At 47.6% G+C, this 25128-nt stretch overlaps 1 protein-coding gene across 1 annotated transcript in view; it reads right to left on the bottom strand.

The window, feature by feature from the left end:
- Window positions 1-24363, bottom strand: part of SDAD1 (SDA1 domain containing 1) — a 108409-nt gene extending 84046 nt beyond the window's left edge. The window contains exons 1-9 of the mRNA XM_069743401.1: window positions 24157-24363; window positions 20153-20257; window positions 19599-19697; window positions 13189-13299; window positions 12032-12103; window positions 11856-11956; window positions 10374-10431; window positions 10166-10237; window positions 8371-8472 (exon numbers count right to left, since the gene is read on the bottom strand). Coding sequence (XP_069599502.1) covers window positions 8371-8472; window positions 10166-10237; window positions 10374-10431; window positions 11856-11956; window positions 12032-12103; window positions 13189-13299; window positions 19599-19697; window positions 20153-20257; window positions 24157-24246 — 810 coding nt within the window. The 5' untranslated portion in view covers window positions 24247-24363. The remainder of the gene's footprint in view (window positions 1-8370; window positions 8473-10165; window positions 10238-10373; window positions 10432-11855; window positions 11957-12031; window positions 12104-13188; window positions 13300-19598; window positions 19698-20152; window positions 20258-24156) is intronic.
- Between the last annotated feature and the right edge of the window lie 765 nt (window positions 24364-25128).

Here is a 25128-nt window from a genome sequence, read left to right as displayed (position 1 = left end):
TATTGCACAGGTGATGGAAGTATCAGGAGTTCTCTCACTTGTGCAGCACTATGGAAATCCTGAAAACATGACCTGTTGGGGTCCATGAGGACTGGAGTTTGGGAAATACTGGTCTAGACTGTCTTCGACGACACTTCCACTGCTGGTTGGGTCTATAGGAAACTTGCGACCCTTTGTTCCTGCGTGGGGAATGCCCTGATTCGGAAGAAGTAGCGGGCCAGCTTGGATTGGTACAAAGGGACCGGAAGCAGATTTGTTGCTGACGCTTAAAAGGGACACCTAAGCCTCTGCTGGGGAAGGAATTTGCTTTTCCCTCCTGTAGCATCCGAAATAAGCTGATCCAACTTCTCACCAAATAAAAGGCCATTCTGGTAAGAGAGTGATGTCAGACTTTTTGGACGCAGAGTCCGCTTTCCATTCTGAGCCATAATGTACTTCTGATTGTAATGGCATTTGCTGCTGACAGCGCCGCACAACTAGCCGCATCCAAAGAGGCGTGAACCACAGTCTCCCGCTCAAGAGATTTGATTGGCCAGCTGCAGTGCCTCCGGGGCAAGGTTACTGCTCTGAATCGAAGTAGTTAAGGTCTCCGCCCAGGAGACCATTGCTTTAGCTATCCATGTGGCAGTGAAGGAAGGGTAGAGCGCTGAACACTAGGCCTCAAAGACGGAATGAGACAGATTTTCTATTTGACGGTCCATGAGATTTTTAATTGATGACCCATCCAACAGGGATAGAAGAGTTTTGGAAGCCAGTTGGGATTCTGGTGGGTCTATTACAGAAGATTCGGCCCAATCTTTCCTAAGATCAGGTGATAAAGGGATACCGCGCTTCAAGAGGCCTCTGCCCAGTGAATCGCTTATCTGGACGCTCCCTGTGCCGATCAACTATAGTCCAAAACTCCGGGTGAATGGCAAATGTTCTACGAGGGCGTGTAGTGCTTTTGAAGAATACTGTGTGATCTGGAGGAGAACCGGAGTCCTCGTCAACCTTCAGAGTTTGGTTGACGGCCTCAATAATGGAATCCAACATTTTCTGGAAACCTGGAGAGTCCAGATCCAAGGAAACATCTGAATCATACTCAGAATCATGTTTGCCACACACCTCTGGTGAGAGAGCGAGAAGCGGTGCTCGCAGATGGCAAGGCACTAGTGACGAGAGAGTATACTCATTGCTCGGGTTTTCCCGAGCACCTTCGGGTGGTCTCCGAGTATTTGTGACTGCTCGGAGATTTATTTTCCTTGCCGCAGCTGCATGATTTGCGGCTGCTAGACAGCTTGATTACATGTGGGGATTCCCTAGCAACCAAGCAAACCCCAACATGTACTCAGGCTGGCTAGCAGCTGTAAATCATGCAGCTGAGGCAAGGAAAACTAAATCTTCGAGCAGTCACAAATACTCGGGAGATCACCCGAGCGTGCTCGGGAAAACCCGAACGAGTATACTCGCTCATCACTACAAGGCCCATGATAGCTCGGTAGACGTACTTCGGACCAGTTTACTAGACGCCAGCACGTTTCTAGAATGCTTGCAGCCCCTGCTAGCCGACGGCTCCATCGTAGGGGAGGATCCATCTACCTCAGTCATGGGAGCTGTCCAATCCACGGAGGGATTCAATTGTTTTGGCAAAAAGCCATGGATAGCGACAGTGACAAAGCACACTCAGGGGGACTAGGTACACTTGGCTAGGTGACAGTGAAAGGCTCCTGAGCATATATAGGGTCACAGGCTTTGCAGAGTGGCAAGTCCTGGACTTTAGGGAACGCAGACTGGCAGGAGTTACATGTGGTGAAAAAGACTAATAGTCTTATTAGATTATTTAAGTGCTTTGGACTGAGACATAATGTACCCTTCTATGAGCCCTTTTACAGAGATTCCTTCAAAAAATGCAGAACTGTTACCCAGATCTTTGAGCAGATCCTGTGTGCCAGATCTTAGTCCAGATCTTCTGGCCCAGGTCCTGTGTCCACTGCTGATTAGCGCTGTTCTCAGCGCTTAATGTCCGAATCCTGACAAGGAAAAGGCTGCTTCCAGATTTCGAGCTAGTGTCCGGAAAGCGGCATGAAGGGACAGGAAGATGGCACCAAGAATACAAAAGGCGCTTCTCGTCCTGAACGTCAGGTTTGTGGGCGGAGCCGCCAAAACGAGTCATCGCGTGAGCGGAGCCTCCAGGATGAGGCCTACACAAGGCCGAAGCCAGGGACTACATTTCCAGCGCCGGACAAGGGATAATAAGAGACCCTCCCCCACTGCAGAAAATAAAAGGAACTCCATTACCAGTGTCCCTGACCGCCTGTTTGGAGCCCTCCAGTCCCGGCACTTATCTGGAGATGCTGCTGGGTGCAGAGAAATGCAGCTCTACTCAGCAGGTACGGTATGGGCATCCTGCTGTTGCTGCCGGTTTCTTTGGATAGTGCAGGGAACCCTGAATCCACCATCCCTTTAACAGGGAGGTGGAGAGGGACCATACACCTCCTTGCATCATCCGCTTTAACAGTGGTGATGCAGTAGGGGCTGCACGGACGCCAAAAGAGTTAAAAAAAAAAGCCTCTGTACATCCAAGGAGTTCAATCCCCTAGGATAGGACGGGGCTGGATGTCCGACATTAGGCCTGGCTGCAGAAAAGGGTACATGGAGGCGACACTGCATGTGCTCGTCTATTGATGGTGTGGGGAGAACGGTGCCCTTTAAGGGACCAGTCACCCCCAAAAATCAGACCAGGCACGGCATTCCACAACTGATTTTTTTCCTCTCATTCCCGCAACATGGTTCTTCTTTTCCCGCCTGTTGTTGGTTCGGGAGATCAGAGCCTTGAAAAGGATCAGTCGTCCCTTCATCCAAAGAAAAAGTAAAAATGTAAAAAGTTATACTTTGAAAATTAAAATAAAAAAGGTGTTTTTGGTCTGAAGACCAGACCAGTGTGCCTCCTATGGACACCAAGCAAAACTGGTTCTCTGGGAGCCAGCATGGGGGTGTATACTGCAAAGGAGGAGCTAACTTTCTTTATATTAACTTAGTGTCAGCAGCATAACACCCATGGTTCTGTGTCCCCCAATGAGGTGAAGGAGAAAAAAATATATATATATAAATCTTTGTGTTACTCACCGTAAAATCCTTTTCTCCGAGAGGCTCATTGGAGGACACAGGACTGTCGGTGCATGCTACTGCCGCCAGGAGGCTGACACCAAGTAAACAAAACAAAAAAAAAAAAAAAACTTAGCTCCCCTCCAACATATACACCCCGACACTGGCCGCAGGTGAACCCAGTTTGGTCCAAAAAGCAGTAGGAGAACAAAAAGTAAATCAGCTTTTATACAGGTGCAACATATCTAGAAACAAACCCACCGAATAATAAAGAAGAAGCCATGTGGCTAACAGGGTGAGTGCTGTGTCCCCCAATGAGCGTCTCGGAGAAAAGGATTTTTCGGTGAGTAACACAAAAATTCATATTTCTCCTTCGTCTCATTGGGGGACACAGGACGGTGGGACGTCCTAAAGCAGTCCCTGGGTGGGAAACTGACTCTACAGTATAAACCCTAAGCACCTACTGCCTATAGGTGCGCTACCGCTGCCTGGAGAATCCTCTTACCCAGACCTACATCCGCCAAAGCCCGAGTATGGATATTATAGTGTTTGGAGAAAGTGTGTAGACCAGACCAGGTCGCCGCCTTGCAAACCTGTTCCACTGATGCCTGGTGCCGAAGAGCCCAGGAAGCGCCCACTGCCCGAGTGCAGTGTGCCCCGATCCCAGCCGGAACGACTGCTCCTCTGATGCGGTAGGACTCCTGGATAGTCAAACATATCCATCTGGCTATGGTCGATCTTGAGGCCGTGAGTCCTTTCCTGCAACCTTCGGGGAGGACGAACAGCGTGTCTGTCTGCTGAAAGGAAGCCGTCCGAGACACATATCTCCTGAGAGCTCTCACTAGATTATTATACATTTTTATAGCGCCATTTATTCCATTTACACTTTACATGTGAAAAGGGGGCAAATATAGACAAATACAATTAAACATGAGCAAAAAGCAAGGCACACAGGTACATAAGGAGGGAGGACCCTGCCCGCGAGGGCTCAGTCTGCAGGGGATGAGAGAGGATACATTAGGAGAGGGTAGAGCTGGTCGTGCGGCGGTTCAGTAGGCTGAGGATCACTGCAGGCTGTAGGCTTGTCAGAAGAAGTGAGTCTTCAGGTTCTTTTTGACTGTTTCTATGATAGGCGACAGGCGAGAGTCTGATGTGTTGGGGTAGCGAGTTACAGAGTATGGGGGAAGCACGGGAGAAGTCTTGGATGCGGTTGTGGGAAGAAGAGATGAGAGGGGAGTAGAGAAGGAGATCTTGAGAAGATCGGAGGTTGCGTGTAGGTAAGTACCGGGAGACCATGTCACAGATGTATGGAGGAGACAGGCTGTGGATGGCTTTGTATGTCATTGTAAGGGTTTTTAACTGGTCTCTGGGCGATAGGAAGCCAGTGAAGGGCTTGGCATAGGGGAGAGGCTGGGGAATAGCGGGGAGACAGGTAGATTAATCGAGCAGCAGAGTGTAGGATGGATTCGAGTGGTGCCAGAGTGCTAGAGGGGAGGCCAGAGAGTAGGAGGTTGAAGTAGTCAAGGCGGGAGATAAGGGCATGCATTATTTGAGACGGCAGGAGGAGGCAAGGGCTTAGATATGTGACTTAAAAGAGAGGGCAGAGTCGAGGATCACCCCAGGCACCGAGCGCGTGGGACTGGGGAAAGTGAGCAGCAACTGACATTGATGGATAGGTCTGGTGGAGTGGTAGAGTGAGATGGGTGAAAGATGATGAATTCTGTTTTGTCCATGTTCAGTTTTAGAAAGCGAGCAGAAAAGAAGGCCGAGATAGCAGACAGTATGGGATCTTGGTAAGTAAGGAGGTGAGGTAAGGTCAGGTCCGGATAGGTAGATCTGCGTGTCATCAGCATAGAGATGATACTGCACACCGTGGGATTCTATGAGCTGTCCCAGGCTGAAGGTGTACATGGAGAAGAGTAGGGTTCCTAGAACAGAGCCTTGAGGAACACCGTCAGACAAGGGGCAGAGTGAGGAGGTGGTGTGGGGGAGGGAGATACTGAATGTTCGGTTTGTCAGATATGACGAGATCCAGGATAGGGCCAAGTCTGTGATGCCAAGAGATGAGAGGATCTGTAGCAGAAGGGAGAGGTCCACAGTGTCAAAGGCAGAAGACAGGTCCAGGAGAAGGAGGACAGTAGTGTGGCTTGCTCTTGGCAGTTAGTAGGTTGTTGGTGACTTAAGTTAGGGCAGTTTCAGTTGTGTGATGGGGTCCGAAGCCAGATTGTAACCGGTCAAAGAGGGAGCAGGATGAGAGGTGGTAGGACAGTTCAAGATGGACATGTTGTTCCAGTAATTTTGAGGCATAAGGGAGAAGAGATATCGGGCGATAGCTAGACACAGAGAATGGGTTGAGGGATGGCTTTTTGAAGAGCCCTTTCTACACGGTGCGTTGGCGCCGGACAAAACGAAGGCAAGACAATGTCCTCGTTCCATGTGGAATGAGGAAACAACCTTTGGCAAAAAAGGGGGTGCTGGCCTAAGCACCACCTTATCCTGATAAAAAAGAAAAAATGGAGCTCGGCAGGATAGAGCCGCCAGCTCCAAGACCCGCCTGATGGATGTTTTGGCCACCAGAAATACTACCTTCCAGGAAAGGTATGTCAATGAAATGTCCTGAAGAGGCTCGAATGGAGATTCCTGCAGGACCCCTAGGATCAGTTTAAGGTCCCAATTAGTAGCGATCCTGCAATGCACAAGGACAGACAAGGCTGTTATCTGTCTCTTGAGGGTACTTGGTGCTAGACCCGAATCCAGGCCAGCTTGGAGGAGAACTAAAATGTTGGGGATAGAGAAACGAAGCGGAGAATAAAAGCGCTCTCTGCACCATGCAAAGAAGACCTTCCAGGTGTGATGGTAGATACGTGCTGAGGCGGGCTTCCGGGCGCTAATCATAGTAGCAGCCACCTTCTGTGAGAACCTGGCCTGTGTTAGAATCCAAGATTCAACGGCCAGGCCGTTAAACTCAGGGCCCCCAAGCTCTGGTGGTAGATCGGGCCCTGGGAGAGAAGGTCTGCGCGCTCTGGCGAGCAGCTGTCCTAGGTCCGCGTACCATGACCGACGAGGCCAATCTGCAGCGACCAGAATTGCTGGGACCCGCTCTATCTTGATCTTCCTGATGACACTTGGGAGCAGTGGCAGCGGGGAAAACAGGTATGGGAGGTGAAACTGGTTCCAAGGTAGAAAAGAAAGAGGTCTGGGAAAAACCAGACATGTGCCTCCTAAAGACAAAAAGCATGAACTGGGTTCGCCTGCAGCCAGTGTCAGGGTGTATACGGCGGACGAGTAGCTAACTTTTTTTTTTGTTTACTTAGTGTCAGCCTCCTGGCGGCAGTAGCATACACCCACAGTCCTGTGTCCTCCAATGAGACGAAGGTGAAAATGTCAGAAGAACATGCTTTCTCCAGAGAGATGTAATCATAGCCAGCCCTGATCTCTACGCTTAATGTGTATTATAGAGCAGAGCTGGGTATGATTACAAACACCCGTGGCAGTTCCCATCTCCTGGCAGTGAATGTAGGGGAGCTGCAGAGGTGTTTGTAATCGAACTCAACTCTGCTGTATTACCATAAATTACAACCAAAACTTTACAAGCCATTATCGGCTTCAAGTTCAAGACAAAGACATTTCCTCTTCTTTGAGAAAAGGTACAACTGCATATTTTTTATACATGCATCTGTAAGAGCGCAACATTTTTTCCTTCTTTCGTCACAATAATTGAGGAATTAGGCTTATGTCGCATTTGTATTCTTTTACATTTTTATGTCAATATTGGGAAAAATATGAAGGAAAAAAAATAATTAGTCCTCTCCTTTTTTGGGTAAGTTCACACAGGGCGTTTTTGCGGCTTTTTTTTTCTGCAGCAAAACATGATCATCTTGGCAGGAAAGAAGATGCATCAAAAACGCAGGTTTAGGTGCGTTTTTGATGCGTTTTTTTGTTGCATTTTTTTTTCTCTTTGTTCATGCTAATGTCCTTGGATTTTCAGCTGCAAAAACGCAGCAAATAATGATACCTTCATTTTTGCTGCATTTATTTCAACACCTATTCAAGTCAATGGGTAAAAAAACGCAGCAAGAACGCTGAAAGAAGTGACATGCTCTATGTCCAAAAAACGCAGCAAAGCACAAAATACTGAGCAAAGAAAAAAACAATGTGTGTGCATGAGATTTTTGAGATATCATAGGCTTTGCTGGTATTGTAAAAAGCAGCTGAAAATTTGCATAAAAAAAAAAAAAAGCAGCAAAAACACCCTGTGTGAACTTACCCTGAAACTGTATTTAGAACCACAAAAGGACCAATAAAAAACACAATTTAAATGGTGTCCCCTCCTTTCCGTTACAAATATTTTACAAAATCAGACAAGTGGCTTTTTCCCCTCCCCAATGTGGTAGCAGCTTTTTCTCCCCTACTAAAGTTATGGCTATAATTGCACTATAATGCTGATTTAACAGATACCTGATGTGAAACCATCCGATCATCGGCTGTTGAATCTCACCTTGTGAAGTTTTTATAAAATGACGTCTTGTGTGCTAATAGAAAGCAGACTCATACTGCACACGCTCCGCCAACACAGTGATGGTGGCAGCATTGCATTTTAAGACGGAGGCAGGTCACTGAATAATCAGTGACCTGTCCAAAAAGCAGAGAAGGCTTGTGGGTGAGGGGTGCAGAAAATCAGAAGACCACCTTGCCCCTATGTCCCACCATGAAACACGCAAGATGCCTTTTTATGAAAACTTCACAAGGCGAGTATTCAACCACCATTGATCAGATCCCTTCACATCAGTATCAGATAAATCAGCATTATAGCACCATTATAGCCATGACTTTAGTTTATAAGGCTAAATCCTGCCAGCAGGTTCTCTTTAATTATGAATTTCTTTCTAACTTTGTGCCATTTAACAGATCTTAAAAAAACTCCAAATTTCCCTAGAACTGGGGAAGACATATTAGAGCTGATCCAAGTCTGTTAGGACCTAGTAGCTCATGCTCCCTCCCGTCACTATGATCACAAATACTGGGTCCAGAGCAGGAATCACAGTCAGCCCTTCCTTTACTGTATACTCTGCACATGTTCATAGACAGATAATCAGCAATCTCATGCAGCTACTTACTATGCAACATCACTGCTGACTAATATGTGGACCACCCAAATGTTTAACGTCTATGGGCAGTGCTGAATTAGCTAGCATCTTATTATAGATAATCATGTATGAATCATGCTGTCAGTCCCATATCAATAAACAAGACTGCTTAAAATGACACAGTCTATTGCATATGCACCTTCAAGACTTTCATGGCTTTCTCCAGTTTCTTCTTGCTCTTTGTATTCTTTTTCCCAGTGGCATATCTCACCATTAGGTCTCTTGCAGTTGGTCCTTCATCCTTTAAATTAAGTGGGAATTTAATTCACTTTAAAATTAATATAATATATATATATATATATATATATATATATATATATATATATATATATATATATATATATATATATATATATATATATATATATATACACACATATACTCCTGGGTTTCAAGCTGCTAAGTATGGGTGACAGTAACAACCTGCTGCCAGATAAAGTAGAAAAAAGACAAAGGTATATTCCAAACAGCGCTCAGAAATGAAGGGGGATGGGATGGGGGGGTGAGAAGATATGTCCTCCTGCAGGGTTTTGTGGTAAGTGTACAAAAATACTCCTGCTGAGTTTAAAACCCTACTGCGAGAGCGTGTCCTTAATTTCAGGGATAATCCCTGATGAAGGAAGCCGCAAGCTACCAAAACGTGTAGGATTAGGACCCTTTATATTCCTTACACCCGATTTCAGGTAGGGGTGTGATGTCACCAACACTAATACATGTAATTTTACCATTCGGGTCAGTTGGCAATATTGTTCCACCGGCCGGGGCAGCGTATGGGTCTAATATTATAGCCCAAACTTAGCTTTATACAGCCCTTGTAATCCTTAAACAGATAGATCCATGGATACGTACCGTCACAGATACACTCACACAGGTCAGTGCTGGGAGCGTATAGGACCTAGGTTCTCTATCAGTTTCCCGTTTCTTTCCAATGTAGCTCCAGCCAGCCCCTCAGGCCACAAGGCTTCCACAGTATTGCTGCGTGTCCTTGGCGGCTCCTGGTGGCTGTCACTGCGCGCCGACACAGTGGACTCCTTCCTCCGGCGCCCCGTGTGTTTCTACGCCAACACAGACGGACACCTCCGTGCTCACTACAGACAAACAGCGCCATCTCTCTACCCTGCAGCCGGCTCCTAAAGTGACAGCAAGTTTTGTGCACCCATCTAAAATCCAAGGTAACCGCATGAGCTTATAGGTTTATTTGCACGTAGCAGTATTTATACACATGTGCTTTATGTACTGGTAAACACACTACGGCCACGGACATAACGCACCCAGCTTTCTTGTTAGGATCAGTGTACCCAGCTTTCCTAACAACCTAAACCCCGGGCATTAATTGCCGCTTGTTTTATAGAACTACATGCTGATACACTTGCATCAATATATGTGAGGACATCGTGCACCCAGCTTTTACAGTGACAGCAAGTTTAGTGCACCCATCTTTTCCAGCCACTCGCCAGTAAAATCCAAGGTAAAAGCATTATATTATTATAATATTATATATTATAATAACTATATGTTTAATTAACAGCATTTCACACATGTGCTGGCAGTCTGGTGTATGTATTGTTTAAATACACTGCGGCCCCGGACACAAGGCACCCAGCTTTTCTGTTAAGATCAGTGTGCCCAGCTTTTCTAACAACCTAAATTTTGGGCATATTTGCAGGTTGTTGTACAGAACTACATGCTTATGCATTTAGATCAATTTATGTGAGGTGGTATCTTGTCCTATATACACTGCCACTTTTGTGAAATTAAGGACACCCTCTCAGTGGGGTTTTAAACTCAGCAGGAGTATTGAGGTATACTTACTGCAAAACCCTGCAGGACATAAATTCTCCCTCCCCCCTCCCATTTCTGAGCGCTGTTTGGAATATACCTTTAAAAATTAATATAGTCTGCAAAATTGAAACATCTACCCTGACAGGACTAACCTCAGACTCTGAGTCACTGTCTTTCTTCTCATTGTCCTTTCCTAGAAAAAATTGCAAAGCTGCAACCAGTATCTGGGAAGAGAAAATAAATAAATCGTATGGATTTCAAGCAATGTATCACCTGAAATTCCCCACCCAGTAGCAAATAATCAGTAATTTTAATAACTGCAAAAAAAAAAAAAAAATGGATTAAACCTTATAAACTCACCTTAGTTACTTTAGAAAAACAGGCAGTTGTTATTACATTGACTGTTTTAGCATCATTCCTGAAAGAAAAAAAACAAGCTATTAAATATATATATATATATATATATATATATATATATATATATATATATATATATATATATATATATATATATATATATATATAAAAAATAAATCACTTAACATAAAATTATTTGCCACACAATATTGGGAGGCAAAAGTTAATTAGGAGTAGTGATGAGTGAACGTTCTGGGATAAGATGCTATCGGAGAGAAGGCCCGGGTGATAACTGAGTGAATTCGGTGTGCTAGAAAAATATGTTTGAGTCCCCAAGGCTGCATATCTCACGGCTGTTGATGAGAGCATTATACTGCCTCTGTACAAATCCCTAGTTAGACCGCACATGGAGTACTGTGTCCAGTTTTGGACACCGGTGCTCAGGAAGGATATAATGGAACTAGAGAGAGTACAAAGGAGGGCAACAAAATTAATAAAGGGGATGGGAGAACTACAATACCCAGATAGATTAGCGAAATTAGGATTATTTAGTCTAGAAAAAAGACGACTGAGGGGCGATGTAATAACCATGTATAAGTATATAAGGGGACAATACAAATATCTCGCTGAGGATCTGTTTATACCAAGGAAGGTGACGGGCACAAGGGGGCATTCTTTGCGTCTGGAGGAGAGAAGGTTTTTCCACCAACATAGAAGAGGATTCTTTACTGTTAGGGCAGTGAGAATCTGGAATTGCTTGCCTGAGGAGGTGGTGATGGCGAACTCAGTCGAGGGGTTCAAGAGAGGCCTAGATGTCTTCCTGGAGCAGAACAATATTGTATCATACAATTAGGTTCTGTAGAAGGACGTAGATCTGGGGATTTATTATGATGGAATATAGGCTGAACTGGATGGACAAATGTCTTTTTTCGGCCTTACTAACTATGTTACTATGTTATGTTACTATGTTCAAAAGCCACAACACATGCAGGGATTACCTGTTTGATAGGCAGTCCCTTCATGTGTTGCGGCTGTCCAACAGCCGCTAGACTTGCAGCTGTGGGGACTTGAACATATTATTCGAGCACACCGAAAACACTCGGTTAGCACATGAGCATGCTCAGATAACACCTTATCCTAGAACGTTCGCTCATCACTAATTAAGAGCATATTACCCGCTCCATGCAGAGTGACCTGTTAGTATAGCCTGGCGAGTGGCTACATCCTGAACACTGCCATACAATGAAGAGCCAGGCATGGCATAGGCAGAGTTGCCAATTTAATAGCTATGCCTGCCCTGTTCCCTGTCCATACTTTGGAAAAAGGGGGGCCAGCTTTCCTAGTGAAATTCCCATGCTGAAACGGAAATGCGGTTCTGTTTTGAGTAAAGGACCGGGAGACGATTTTAGGCATAAAGTATTTCACTGTGCCAACATTCAATTCTCTGACGTCAAGCAAAGTCCCACACTTCTTGGATTTACTTACCAGATATTTCTTCTGTACAGCTCTATCATGACATCCAGTGACATCTTAGCTGCTATTGTGTTGTTGTCTCGGAGCATTGTATACATAAAGTTCTGTAGGGTCTAAACACACAAGTATCACCGATTATTTCAGGGGATTCTGCCCCAAACACCGTATACTATGAAGAGGGTTCTTACTGTGTTCACTTTGTTGTTCTTATGTTTTGCATTTATATTCTTGATGTCTGTCACAATGTGAGTGTACAGGGTCTGTAAAAAATAAAAATTATTACAGTAATTAACAGTGGTCTCCAAAATTCTCTATATATAGTGGACCAAGCTCGGATTTATTTTATGTATTATTGCTACAACATAATCCATAGTTGTACTGAACAAATTGCTATAAGCTCGACAGAACCATGGAAAACCCAGGTGCTCTTATGTTATATGTACACAGTGATCAATTATTAGGCAGCTTGCTTTCCTCAGGCCAAAAGGAGCAAAAAAAAGATCCAACTGACTCTGAAAAGTCTAAAGGTACCGTCACACTCAGCAACTTTGCAACGAGAATGACAACGATTCGTGACGTTGCAGCGTTCTGGATAGCGATCTCGTTGTGTTTGACACGTAGCAGCGATCAGGATCCTGTGACATCGCTGGTTGGAGCTAGAAGTCCAGAACTTTATTTGGTCGTCAGGTCGGCGTGTATCGTCATGTTTGACAGCAAAAGCAACGATGCCTGCAATGTTTTAACATGGAGCTAACAACCAGCGAGAACGATAAGTGAGTCGCCGTTACGTCTCTGGATCGCTCCTGCATCGTTCTGGAGCTGCTGTGTTTGACGTCTCTACAGCGACCTAAACAGCGACGCTGCAGCGATCGGCTCGTTGTCTATATCGCTGTTATTGAGAAGAAGGTTGGCTCTACTGATCAGTGATAAAGATTTTTTTGGTGACATATCAGCAATTTGCTTTTGTACAGTTTGAGTTGTTTGGTAATGTTTCTCACTTTAACAGGTGAAAATAAACAACAGAGATGGGAAAATTTACGTTTTTCCATTTAGCTGCATAATACAGCACACAAAGTTGCTCAGTAGTTCTGCACCCATAGATATTCTCCTAAGAAAGACAAAACCTCACTTTTACTTTTTTATATATTCAGGTTTCTTAACCTTTTGGGTTGACCAACAGCACTGTAGTTGTTCAATAATCACCAAACTGCCTAATAATTAAACACTACACCCCACATAGTACATGTGGAGTGTAGGGGCATTTTTCTAATATTTTTAAAGGAACACTTTGGACAAAAAAATATTTGTACTTAAGAATTTATAAAATATTTATAAATCTCATTACCTTTCTTAGAAGTTTATCTTGGCATCTTAAAAGTTCAAAGAAGAGTTCAAGAAGAACAGCCGGGCTAATTAAGTCCTTGTTTCTTAACATGATTAAAGCTTTGCATAAAGTCTGAAAGAGAAGAAGCAAATGAGTCACAAGCACAACTACTTCAATTGTTATTACCAGCAAACATACACATTATCCATTTTATTTGCGAAGACTGCTTTTGACATTATGGGTGGCTGCCTCAAACAAGTATCACTATAGTAGCAGCTCCACCTACTATGAAATAATTATTATTATTAATATTATTAATGCTAAAGCTACCTAAAAATAGGGATTTTTGTGTGTACTCACCGTAAAATCCTTTTCTCCGAGCCACTCATTGGGGGACACAGGACCATGGGTGTTATGCTGCTGTCACTAGGAGGCTGACACTAAGCTGAGACAAAAAAAGATTAGTTCCTCCCCTGCAGTATACACCCTCATGCTGGCTTCCAGAGACCCAGTTCAGTGCAGAAGCAGTAGGAGAATAATAACAAAATATCATGTAACATTAGAGTATAACATGTCAAAGAAAGTCAAAAACCGAAAAAGGTAAAAGAGCCGAACAGGCTAGCAGGGTGGGTGCTGTGTCCCCCAATGAGTGGCTCGGAGAAAAGGATTTTACGGTGAGTACACACAAAAATCCCTATTTCTCCTTCGCCACATTGGGGGACACAGGACCATGGGACGTCCCAAAGCAGTCCCTGGGTGGGAAACAATACAACCAAATAACTCCGTGTACCATCTGACTATAAATGCGCGACAGCCGCTTGCAGAATACGTCTGCCAAGGGCCGCGTCCGCAGAGGAATGAATGTGGACATTGTAGTGCTTTGTGAAAGTATGCAGGCTGGACCACGTTGCGGCCTTGCAGACCTGCTCCGCCGTTGCCTGGTGCCGGATGGCCCAGGAAGCACCCATCGACCGAGTGGAGTGTGCTCTAATCCCCGCCGGGATAGGTCTGCCCCTGACCCGATGGATTCGATCTGCTATCCAGGAATCCTATCTGGCTATCGTGGCTTTAGACGCAGCCAAACCCTTTCTGTGACCCTCCGGGAGAACGAAAAGGGAGTCCGATTTTCTGAAATGAGCCGTTCTGGAAATGTACCTCCTAAGGGCCTGTACCACGTCCAGGGTATGAAGGGCTTTTTCAACCCTGTGTTTTGGCTGCGGGCAGAAAGAGGGAAGAATGATGTCCTCATTAAGGTGAAAAGTTGAGACCACCTTAGGGAGAAAAGCCGGAGATGGACGTAGGACTACCTTGTCCTGGTGGAAGGCAAGAAAAGGAGCCCGCCAGGATAAAGCGGCCAATTCTGAGACCCGTCTGATAGACGTCACCGCTACAAGGAAGGCAACCTTCCAGGAGAGGACAGTTAGCGGAATGTCCTGAAGAGGCTCAAACAGAGGTTCCTAAAGAACCCCCAGAACCAAGTTGAGATCCCAGGTCTCTAACGGCATTCTGTAGGTGGGTACCACATGGGAGACCCCCTGAATGAAGGTCTTGACTTGAAGGTTGGCAGCGATCCTACGTTGGAATAACACGGATAACGCCGAGATCTGACCCTTGAGGGAACTCAGCGCCAAGCCGGAATCCAAGCCGGACTGAAGGAAATCCAAAATGCAAGGGATTGAGAAAACAAGCGGAGGGTGACCTCGGAGCCTGTACCACGAGAAGAAGGTTTTCCAGATGCGGTGATAGATGGAAGCAGAAGACGCCTTGTGAGCGCTTATGGTGGGAATGACCTGCTGAGAGAAACCAGCTCGAGTTAGAATCCAGGTTTCAACTGCCACGCCTTTAAACGTAGGGCCCCTGAGCTCTGGTGGCAGATCGGCCCTTGGCGAAGCAGATCTGGGCGGTGTGGTAACCACCAGGGGACGTCGGCTACGAGCTGAATGAGCTCCGCGTACCAAGCGCGACGTGGCCAATCCGGGGCGACCAGGATGACTGGAACCCCCTCCGTCTTGATTTTCTGGATCACCTTCGGCAGTAAGGGAAGCTGAGGAAACACGTACGGGAGTTGGAACTGATGCCACGGGGATATCAGCGCGTCCACTCCGATAGCCTGGGGATCCAGAGAGCGAGCAATGAAATTGTGAACCTTGGCGTTCAATCTGGACGCCATCAGATCCACGTCCGGGGTCCCCCAGCGAAGGCAGATTTGCCGGAAAACCTCTGGATGGAGTTCCCACTCCCCCGAGGCAAGGCCCTGACGGCTGAGAAAGTCTGCCGCCCAGTTTTCGACGCCCGGAATGTGCACCGCGGAAATGGTGGAGTGGTTGGCTTCGGCCCAACGAAGAATGTGGGAGACTTCCTGCATTGCCGCCCTGCTGCGGTTACCCCCTTGATGGTTTATATATGCCACCGCTGTGACATTGTCCGACTGGACTCGAATTGGGTGACCCGCGAGCAGGGAGGGAAAGCATCTCAGGGCGAGTCTGATCGCATGAATCTCCAGGATGTTTATAGGGAGCCTCGACTCCCGAATTTTCCAACGCCCCTGGGCAGAGTGGTGTAGAAACACCGCTCCCCAGCCGAGGAGACTGGCGTCGGTAGTTACCACTAACCAGCGGATCGGGAGAAAAGACTTCCCCTGGAGGAGAGAAGGACCCAGGGTCCACCATATGAGGGATTGCCTGGTCCGCGGGGACAAGGGGCATGGACGATCGAGGGATAAGGGACTCCTGTCCCAGTTGTCCAGCAGAGCCTGTTGTAGGGGGCGGAGATGGAGTTGAGCGAAGGGGACCGCTTCTATTGCGGCTACCATTTTGCCCAGGATCTTCATGGCGAACCGAATGGGTCTCGGGCGAGGATGGCAGAGCGTCCGGGCTCCTTGCTGAAGCTCTTGGGCCTTGGACCGAGGAAGCAAGACCAGTCCCCTTGAGGTGTCCAGGATCATTCCCAGGAAGGAGATCCGTCGGGCAGGAACGGGGAAAGAGAAATCCAAGGTAATGCGGACGCTTGCCTCGCAGGCCTGATAGACAACCTCCTCATAAAAGGTCCGTCTTAAGTAAGGCAACACGACCACTCCTCGAGAGTGAAGAATGGCCATGACTTTTGTGAATACCCTGGGCGCCGTGGCAAGACCGAAGGGCAAGGCCGTGAATTGGAAATGGTCCTCTAGGAGGGCAAAATGGAGGAACCTTTGATGTGGCGGGAATACAGATAGATATCAAGGATGCCTATTGATGCCAGGTATTCCCCTCTCTCCATCGAGGAGATGACCGACCGGAGCGATTCCATCCTGAAGTGCCATACTTTTACGCACTTGTTCAGGAGCTTCAGGTCCAAAATGGGGCGCACCTTCCCGTCCTTTTTTGGCACGACGAAGAGGTTTGAGTAAAAACCTCTGAACATCTTGTGTTCCGGAACCGGAACAATGACCCCGCTTTGGCGGAGGGAATGAATGGCGCAAAGAAGGTCAAGAGACTGAGCCCCCGAACTCGGGAGACGAGAGGGAAAAAAAACCGTGCTGGAGGGGAGGCAGAGAACTCTATTTTGTAGCCAGATGACACCAGGTCCCTGACCCATTCGTCGTGGATGACAGAGAGCCAGGCTTGCTGAAAAAGAAGCAGACATCCGCCTACTTTGGAGGCGTCGACTGGAATAGTTCCCGAGTCATTGCGAAGGGAATCTGGCAGGCCTGGACCCTCTGGTTCTGGGTTGCCTAGGCTTTCCTCGCCAGGACTAATTCGACCTGAAAGAGGGACGAACGTCTCTGTCTGAGCGAGCGGATCGGTCCGATCTGGATGAGGCGGCGGGATTGGACCAGGATGGACTGCTACGAAAGGGCCGAAAGCGAAAATATTGTTGGCGCTGAAAGGCAGCTTTGGGCCTATGTTGGGGAAGGAACTTGCTCTTTCCACCTGTAGCGTCAGAAATAAGCTGGTCTAGCTTTTCTCCAAAAAGACGCCTGCTCTGAAAAGGGAGAGAAATCAGAAACTTTTTAGAAGAGGAATCTGCGCGCCACTCTCTGAGCCAGATAGCTCTTCTGATGGTGATGGCGTTTGAAGCCGCCGTTGCTGCAGTCCGCTGCATCGAGAGATGCGTACATCACGTAATCACCAGCCATGGGAATCTGTTTGGCAAGGTCCGCCACCTCAGACGGGAGATCCTGTTCCTGAACGGATTTTGCTAGAGCATCTGCCCAGGAAACCATTGCCTTGGCAACCCAAGCCGCGGCGAAGGAGGGAGATAGGGAAGAACCTGAGGCTTCGTACACTGAGCGAGCTAGGGAGTCTAGCTGGCGTTCTGTGGGTTTCTTAATTGAAGCGCCATCCGGAACGGATAAGAGTTTTGGAAGCTAGGCGCGAAACCGGAGGATCTACTAGTGGGGATTCAGTCCAGTCTTTAACGAGATCTGCGGAAAAGGGATACTTCAATTCCAGGGCCTTTTTGCCTATGAAACAATTATCCGGACGCTCCCTGTGTCGCCTGACTATATCCAGGAAATCTGGGTGAGAGGCGAACGTCTTATGGGAACGCTTGGTTCTAGTAAAGGAGACTGAATGGTCCGGAGCAAAATTAGGGTCATCGTCCACGTTAAGTGCGTGATTGACTGCCTCAATGAGGGAGGATGAGCGAGAGGTGGAACTGCCCGAGGCTGACTGGCGTGGTGAGTGCTCAGGAGAGGTAGTGCGGATCCGTTTTCTGGATGACCGTGCCTCTTTCCGGAGAGAGCGGCCCCTGCTGGCCAACGATTCCCCTGTTACGGAGGGATCTCTTAACCCATGAAAAGGATTGCCCCGCTCCCCAGAAGGGTCCTGAAGGGATTTAATAGCTTTGGCTAAAGAATCCACAGACTGTGACAGTGATGCGACCCACTCAGGGGGACTAGATACACTGGGGTCGGCGGCGGTGGAGGGCTCCTGGGCACTTGAGGCATCGCAGGCTGAGCAGAGGGGGGAAATCTGAGGCCGAGGAAGTGGAGCCTGGCAGGTGGTACACGCAGAAAAAAAAAGGTAGTATGCACCTTTGAGGATTTTTGGGTCCTTGACTGGGACATGATGTACCCTAATGTAAGATAGACCTCAGGGTCTATAAACTATGGAAGCGAGGGCGGCGCTGCAGGGGAGAACCTGACGTGGTCTCCTTACCCGAGGGAGGGAGAGGGAGAGGCGGTGCTGCAGGGGCGACAGCCGGCGTTCAGAGCGCTGCACGTGGAGGAATGGAGCTGCGGCTGGGAGAGCTGGAGCTGCGGCGTGCAGAGAAGGAACCAAGATGGCCGCCGGGAGTTGAGGAGGGTAATCTCGCAGAGAGCGAGAAGCGCCAGGACCGGAGGGCGGAGCCGCAGGATGACACAAAAAGGGGGCAGAGCCTATCGGGATGCAGCCTGTGCTAGGCCAAAGCCGGGGACTAAATTTGCGGCTTCAGCCCGGCGCGCAGCCGCAGAGCGCCGGCACCTAGGGGAGACCCTGAAAAAAGGTGAAGGAGCCCTCCAGAACCGCTGGGACGACCGACCACCCCCCATGTTATGGCACTTACCCCGAATAGAGGGGGAACGCAGAGACGCTTGCTGCAGGTGAGCTGTGCCCGGGGTGATTAGGACGGTGCAGGGTTGTGGGAAGCCTCTATCCACCATCCCCATGAGAGGGGGGTGGGGAGGAACCGTCCGCCTCCTTCCATCATCCGCTTTCTCAGTGGTGATGCAGTGGGGGCTACACGGACGCCACAATGCAGGGGGGCCTCTGAACAGCCGAGGGTAAAACCTGGTGGGCAGGGCAAAATGTCCGGCAAAGAAGACCTGGCTGCAGAAGATGATACGTGGAGGACACTCCATGTGCTCGTCTGTAAAGAGGTGGGGGAGATCGGTCCCTAGAAAGGGCCCGTCGCCCCCAAAAATCAGCTCAGGCAGTGGCATCCCACGTCGCAGGAGAGGATACGGAGAGGTGAACTCCCGTGCTCGCCTGTTGTTGGTTCGGGGAGATCGGAGCCTTGAAAGGTTCCGTCGCTTCTTCCGTCCGATAAAAAAAGGGAGAGAATTAAATCCAGTGTGCCTCCTACAGACACTAAGCTTGAACTGGGTCTCTGGAAGCCAGCATGAGGGTGTATACTGCAGGGGAGGAGCTAACCTTTTTTTTGTCTCAGCTTAGTGTCAGTCTCCTAGTGACAGCAGCATAACACCCATGGTCCTGTGTCCCCCAATGTGGCGAAGGAGAAATAACTATTAGGCTGAATTCACACATCTAAGTTTCAAACGGACCGCACAGAGAGGCTATATGAATGGTATCTGTGTGGTGTCAGTCTGAAGCACAGTCCAAACTTGGACATGTCACTATTTATTTTAGGGTTGGGATAAAGGGGGGCAAATCTTCAGCTCACTTATGCTGTCTGAAAAAAAAGTGCAGAACACAATGTGTGAATGTGGCCAAATGCAAGGAGATTACCATTCGGAGATCTGGATCCATGAATGTGTGTTGTGAAGATAGGATAGATTTCAGCTGCTGTGGGAAGTCCTGGAGGTGTTCTGGATAGCAGTGAGCAGTCTGGAAAATACAGAGACATCAAGGCCACTTTCACATGGATGTAATGAAGTCATATTTTAAGATTTGTTTCAAGCCAAAACACCCACACCTATTTACTCAATGGTTCTGCTGAACTAAAATTAGGTCACCTTTGGTGATCTAATTTTAGTACTGTAGAACCATGGGAGTTCAAGTGCTAGAACCGACCATACTCTTTATATGATTCTAGCCTTATCAGTAGGCTGCATTCACACATCTGGGTTTGCAGTCCGTGATGAACATCTGGCCGCGGGTCTCCTGATCCAAATTAAACACCCTCATAGCTGCATATGAGGCTGTCAAGTTCAGGACTGGAGACCCCTGGCCAGAACGTGCATTGCAGTTCATACTCAGACCACAACACACAGATTATCTAACCAAACATCCTAAAAATAAACCCCCATCAAGTCAGTCCCAAAGTAGTCTAAGATTCTTACCTGTGCCATAAACATGACCAGTGTAGCCAAATCCTTGTTAGGTCGGTCTGGCTGCAGCTTGAAGACTTCAATGATGGACTGATAGTGTTTGTACTGCTGTAAAAACTTCATAAAACATGAAAACTTTAGTATTTAACACTATATAACACCACATGCTTTCATGGGTTAAATGCTACATTTACAAAAAAAAAAAAAAATACGAATAAAATCAGCCATTTCCTGACTTGAAAGATTAGATTTGGTAGCCAAATAGTTAGTTGGCAATAACCAAAATAATGTTTTCAGAATTGCTCCCTTTAAATGTAGGAGTGTCCAAATAACCTAGAAATAAAGACTACCCTGAAGACCAGAAGTATAAATTCACACACAGCAGATTTGTTGCAGATATTTTTGAGACATAAAATCAGTTCCATTTTTTTCAAATGGAAAATGAGTCTGCGACTCAAACACACATTTGTGCCAGACTTATTTACAAGTGTGAAAAAAAATCTATGCTGCGAAAAATAGGGATTTTTGTGTTACCGTAAAATCCTTTTCTCCGAGACGCTCATTGGGGGACACAGGACTGTGGGTGTATGCTACTGCCGCCAGGAGGCCGCACGGACAGTACATATGCACCTGTACAGCTTAGGGTTTCGTTACCTTAGGGTGGTTAGGGCTTCACACATAACGATATCGTTGCTTTTTGTGACGTAGCAACGATATTGTTAAGGAAATCGTTATGTGTGACAGCGACCAACGATCAGGCCCCTGCTGGGAGATCGTTGGTCGCTGAGGAAAGTCCAGAACTTTATTTCGTCGCTGGATCTCCCGTGGACATCGCTGGATCGGCGTGTGTGACACCGATCCAGGGATGTCTTCGCTGGTAACCGGGGTAAATATCGGGTTACTAAGCGCAGGGCCGCGCTTAGTAACCCGATGTTTACCCTGGTTACCAGCGTAAAAGTAAAAAAAACAAACACTACATACTTACCTACCGCTGTCTGTCCCCGGCGCTGTGCTCTGCACTCCTCCTGCACTGGCTGTGAGCGTCGGTCAGCCGGAAAGCAGAGCGGTGACGTCACCGCTGTGCTTTCCGGCCGCTGTGCTCACAGCCAGTGCAGGAGGAGTGCAGAGCACAGCGCCGGGGACAGACAGCGGTAGGTAAGTATGTAGTGTTTGTTTTTTTTACTTTTACGCTGGTAACCAGGGTAAACATCGGGTTACTAAGCGCGGCCCTGCGCTTAGTAACCCGATGTTTACCCTGGTTACCCGGGGACTTCGGGATCGTTGGTCGCTGGAGAGCTGTCTGTGTGACAGCTCTCCAGCGACCAAACAGCTACGCTGCAGCGATCGACATCGTTGTCGGTATCGCTGCAGCGTCGCTGAGTGTGAAGGTACCTTGAGTCCGGCAAGTCCCACGTCGCGGAAGAGGATACGTGGAGGCGACACTCCACGTGCTCGCCTGTTGTTGGTTTGGGGAGATCGGACCCCTTCAATAGGAACCGTCGCCCCTGTCTCATTTCCATGTGAAGAAAAGGAATTTGGAGAGTCTGAAAATCAGACGTGTGCCTCCTTCAGACACTAAGCATAAACTGTGTTTGCCTTTGGCCCGTGTCAGGATGTATATGACGGAGGAGGAGCGAAACCTTTTTTTATGTTTACTTAGTGTCAGCCTCCTGGCGACAATAGCATACACCCACAGTCCTGTGTCCCCCAATGAGGCGAAGGAGAAAAACCCTGAAGAGAATTCCCACCTCCAAGATCCTATCCCAATATGGAGTAGGTATAATAGCAGCAAACAACTCAAATTAGAAATGTAGTATAGTTCTTCTGATTCGCTATGTCCCTTTCCTCATGTGCAGACATTGCAGTAGCTTAAGTATCCATGGTTGCAACCACTTATATCACGACAGTTAGCTAGTTGCTTGTGGTCGTAACCATTGATACCTAAACTACAGCAATACCTACACATGAACAAAGAGACAGAATCTGAAGAACTATACTACATTTGTAATTGGAGGTATTTGCTATTATCATCATCATTACACCTACTACATATTGGGATAGGATTTCAGAGATGGGAATACCTCTTAAAATACCCCTTAAAGACATTCAGCGTCTCCCACTCACACACCACCTCCTCACCTCGCTCCCTATCTGTCGGAGTCCCACAAGGTTCAGTTCTAGGACCCCTGCTCTTCTCCATTTACACCTTTGGCCTGGGACAGCTCATAGAATCTCATGGCTTTCAGTATCACCTCTATGCTGATGACACACAGATCTACATCTCTGGACCAGATATCACCTCCCTACTAACCAGAATCCCTCAATGTCTGTCTGCTATTTCATCCTTCTTCTCCGCTAGATTTCTGAAACTTAACATGGACAAAACAGAATTCACCATCTTTCCCCCATCTCACGCGACCCCTCCCCCCCCCCCCCAACGAACCTATCCATTACAGTAAATGGCTGCCCACTCTCCCCAGTCCCACAAGCTCGCTGCCTCGGGGTAATTCTTGACACTGATCTCTCCTTCAAACCACATATCCAAGCCCTTTCCACTTCCTGCCGCCTTCAACTCAAAAATATTTCACGGATCCGTACATTCCAAAACCAAGAATCTGCAAAAACCCTAGTCCATGCCCTCATCATCTCTCGCCTTGACTACTGCAACCTCCTGCTCTGTGGCCTCCCTTCTAACACTCTTGCACCCCTCCAATCTATTCTAAACTCAGCTGCCTGACTAATCCACCTGTCCCTCTGCTGTTCCCCGGCCTCTCCCCTCTGTCAATCCCTTCACTGGCTCTCCATTACCCAGAGACTCCACTACAAAACCCTAACCATGACATACAAAGCCATCCACAACCTGTCTCCTCCATACATCTGTGACCTCGTCTCCCGGTACTTACCTACACGCAACCTCCGATCCTCACAAGATCTCCTTCTCTACTCCCCTCTTATCTCCTCTTCCCACAATCACATACAAGATTTCTCTTGCACATCACCCCTACTCTGGAACTCTCTACCACAACATATCAGACTCTCACCTACCATCGAAACCTTCAAAAAGAGCCTGAAGACCCACCTCTTCTGACAAGCCTACAACCTGCAGTAACCACCGATCAACCAAACCGCTGCATGACCAGCTCTACCCTCACCTACTGTATCCTCACCCATCCCTTGTAGATTGTGAGCCTTCGCGGGCAGGGTCCTCTCTCCTCCTGTACCAGTTATAACTTGTATTGTTTAAGATTACTGTACTTGTTTTTATTATGTATACCCCTCCTCACATGTAAAGCGTCATGGAATAAATGGCGCTATAACAATAAATAATAATAATAGTTACACAGTATCTTTGCAGTTTTTGTTTCCTCAAGAGAGGAATGCAATTCTACCTTAAAATGTGCGTTGGAGACTTAGCACCCTCACGTCAGTGGCTCCGTCGGGACTTTCGCCTTAGGAAATGGGATTCAGGTGTATGCAATGATTGACTGTAATGATGGAAATGGAGTCCTGGTGCATTCTGTCGGACATCAATTTTAGCCATATCTGTGTGATCTACTAAGTTTTGTTGGCCCCCCTCGAATAGGTGGATACGGCCAGAACGGATATTCAACAGAGCACATAGTGACCCCCATCCGCATCATTACAGCACGTATACCTACATTATGAAGCCCTGGAAGACACACAGATCTCCGCTGACAGCAGGGAGCTCCGCTGCGCTGGGCCCTGTTCTCCGTTGGGGACACCTGTCCCTGGTATATGGCGGACAGCGCTCCGGGGGAGGCGATCACACAATCCCCATGCCCTTCTACAGCCCAGAGCAGTAACCTATAGTAACAAGAGGGCTCCCTGAGTGTACTGCTGGACCTTCACCTCCTTGGCATGGGCACTGAGGAAGCACACACACCCTCTCCCTATGTATGTGCAGCACTGCCGGCGATACTGACACATTCTATGGTGGAAATCCATTGTACAACCTTCCTCGGCCATTCCTTTCCCTGCTGGCACCCAACTCTTACCTCCTCGGTGTATGAGGACGGCTCCCTCTTTATCAAGTTCTGCAGCTGCGGAAGGTTGTTCGGCAGCTTGTTATTATTTCTCCCGGACATGATGACGACTTTTCAGGAGCAGCGCTTCCTAGGTTCTCCGATTCTCCACAGCCTGCTGAGCAGTAGTCGTCAATAACCAGTACACGTGTGCGCACACTAGGAGGCCGCCATGTTGAATCGTTACGTCAGGACGGCAAGTCGAACGGGACATAATTCTTCACTAGTGCGCAGGACACAGCGCCATCTAGTGGTGTGATCGGATATAGGCTTACAGGGATGTTATGGCACGAGTTATCAGTGGGACGAGTTTTGTCAGTGTCCGTGCTGCATGGGCTCAATGCTTTTCTTATGTTCCACAGCTAGTCTCACTTATTAAACGTGGATAATTGCAATGAAAGGAATGTCAATGATTCATTACATTTAGTCTGGGACCATCCATGCATAGCTGCCAACAATCCTACGTTTGAGCTGTACAGATTTTTCAGACACAAGACCAGCAAATTTATATGTAGAGATTGCAACCTGTGAGAGCCCTTCACAAGGTGATGCCTGACAACCCCCAAAATGAGAGCCGCCTACAGATGGGTATGACTTAGCTACTTTCACACTTCCGTCTTCTGACGGCCGTCACAATGCGTCGTTTTGGAGAAAAAACGCATCCTGCAAAGTTGCCCCCAGGATGCGTTTTTTCTCCATAGACTTGCATTAGCGACGCATTGCGACGTATGGCCACACGTCGCATCCGTCGTGCGAAGGATGCGACGTGTTTTGGCGGACCGTCGGCACAAAAAAAAGTTACATGTAACTTTTTTTGTGCGTCGCGTCTGCCATTTTCTACTGTGCATGCACGGTCGAAACTCCGCCCCCTCCTCCCCAGGCTGCAGAATGGGCAGCGGATGCGTTGAAAAACTGCATCCACTGCCCACGTCGTGCAATATTTTC

This window comes from Ranitomeya imitator, chromosome 1, assembly GCF_032444005.1.
Source record: "Ranitomeya imitator isolate aRanImi1 chromosome 1, aRanImi1.pri, whole genome shotgun sequence".
Classification (NCBI taxonomy): Eukaryota; Metazoa; Chordata; class Amphibia; order Anura; family Dendrobatidae; genus Ranitomeya; species Ranitomeya imitator.
Note: the sequence above shows the minus strand (reverse complement) of the source record. Positions and strands in the feature narration are given on the sequence as shown.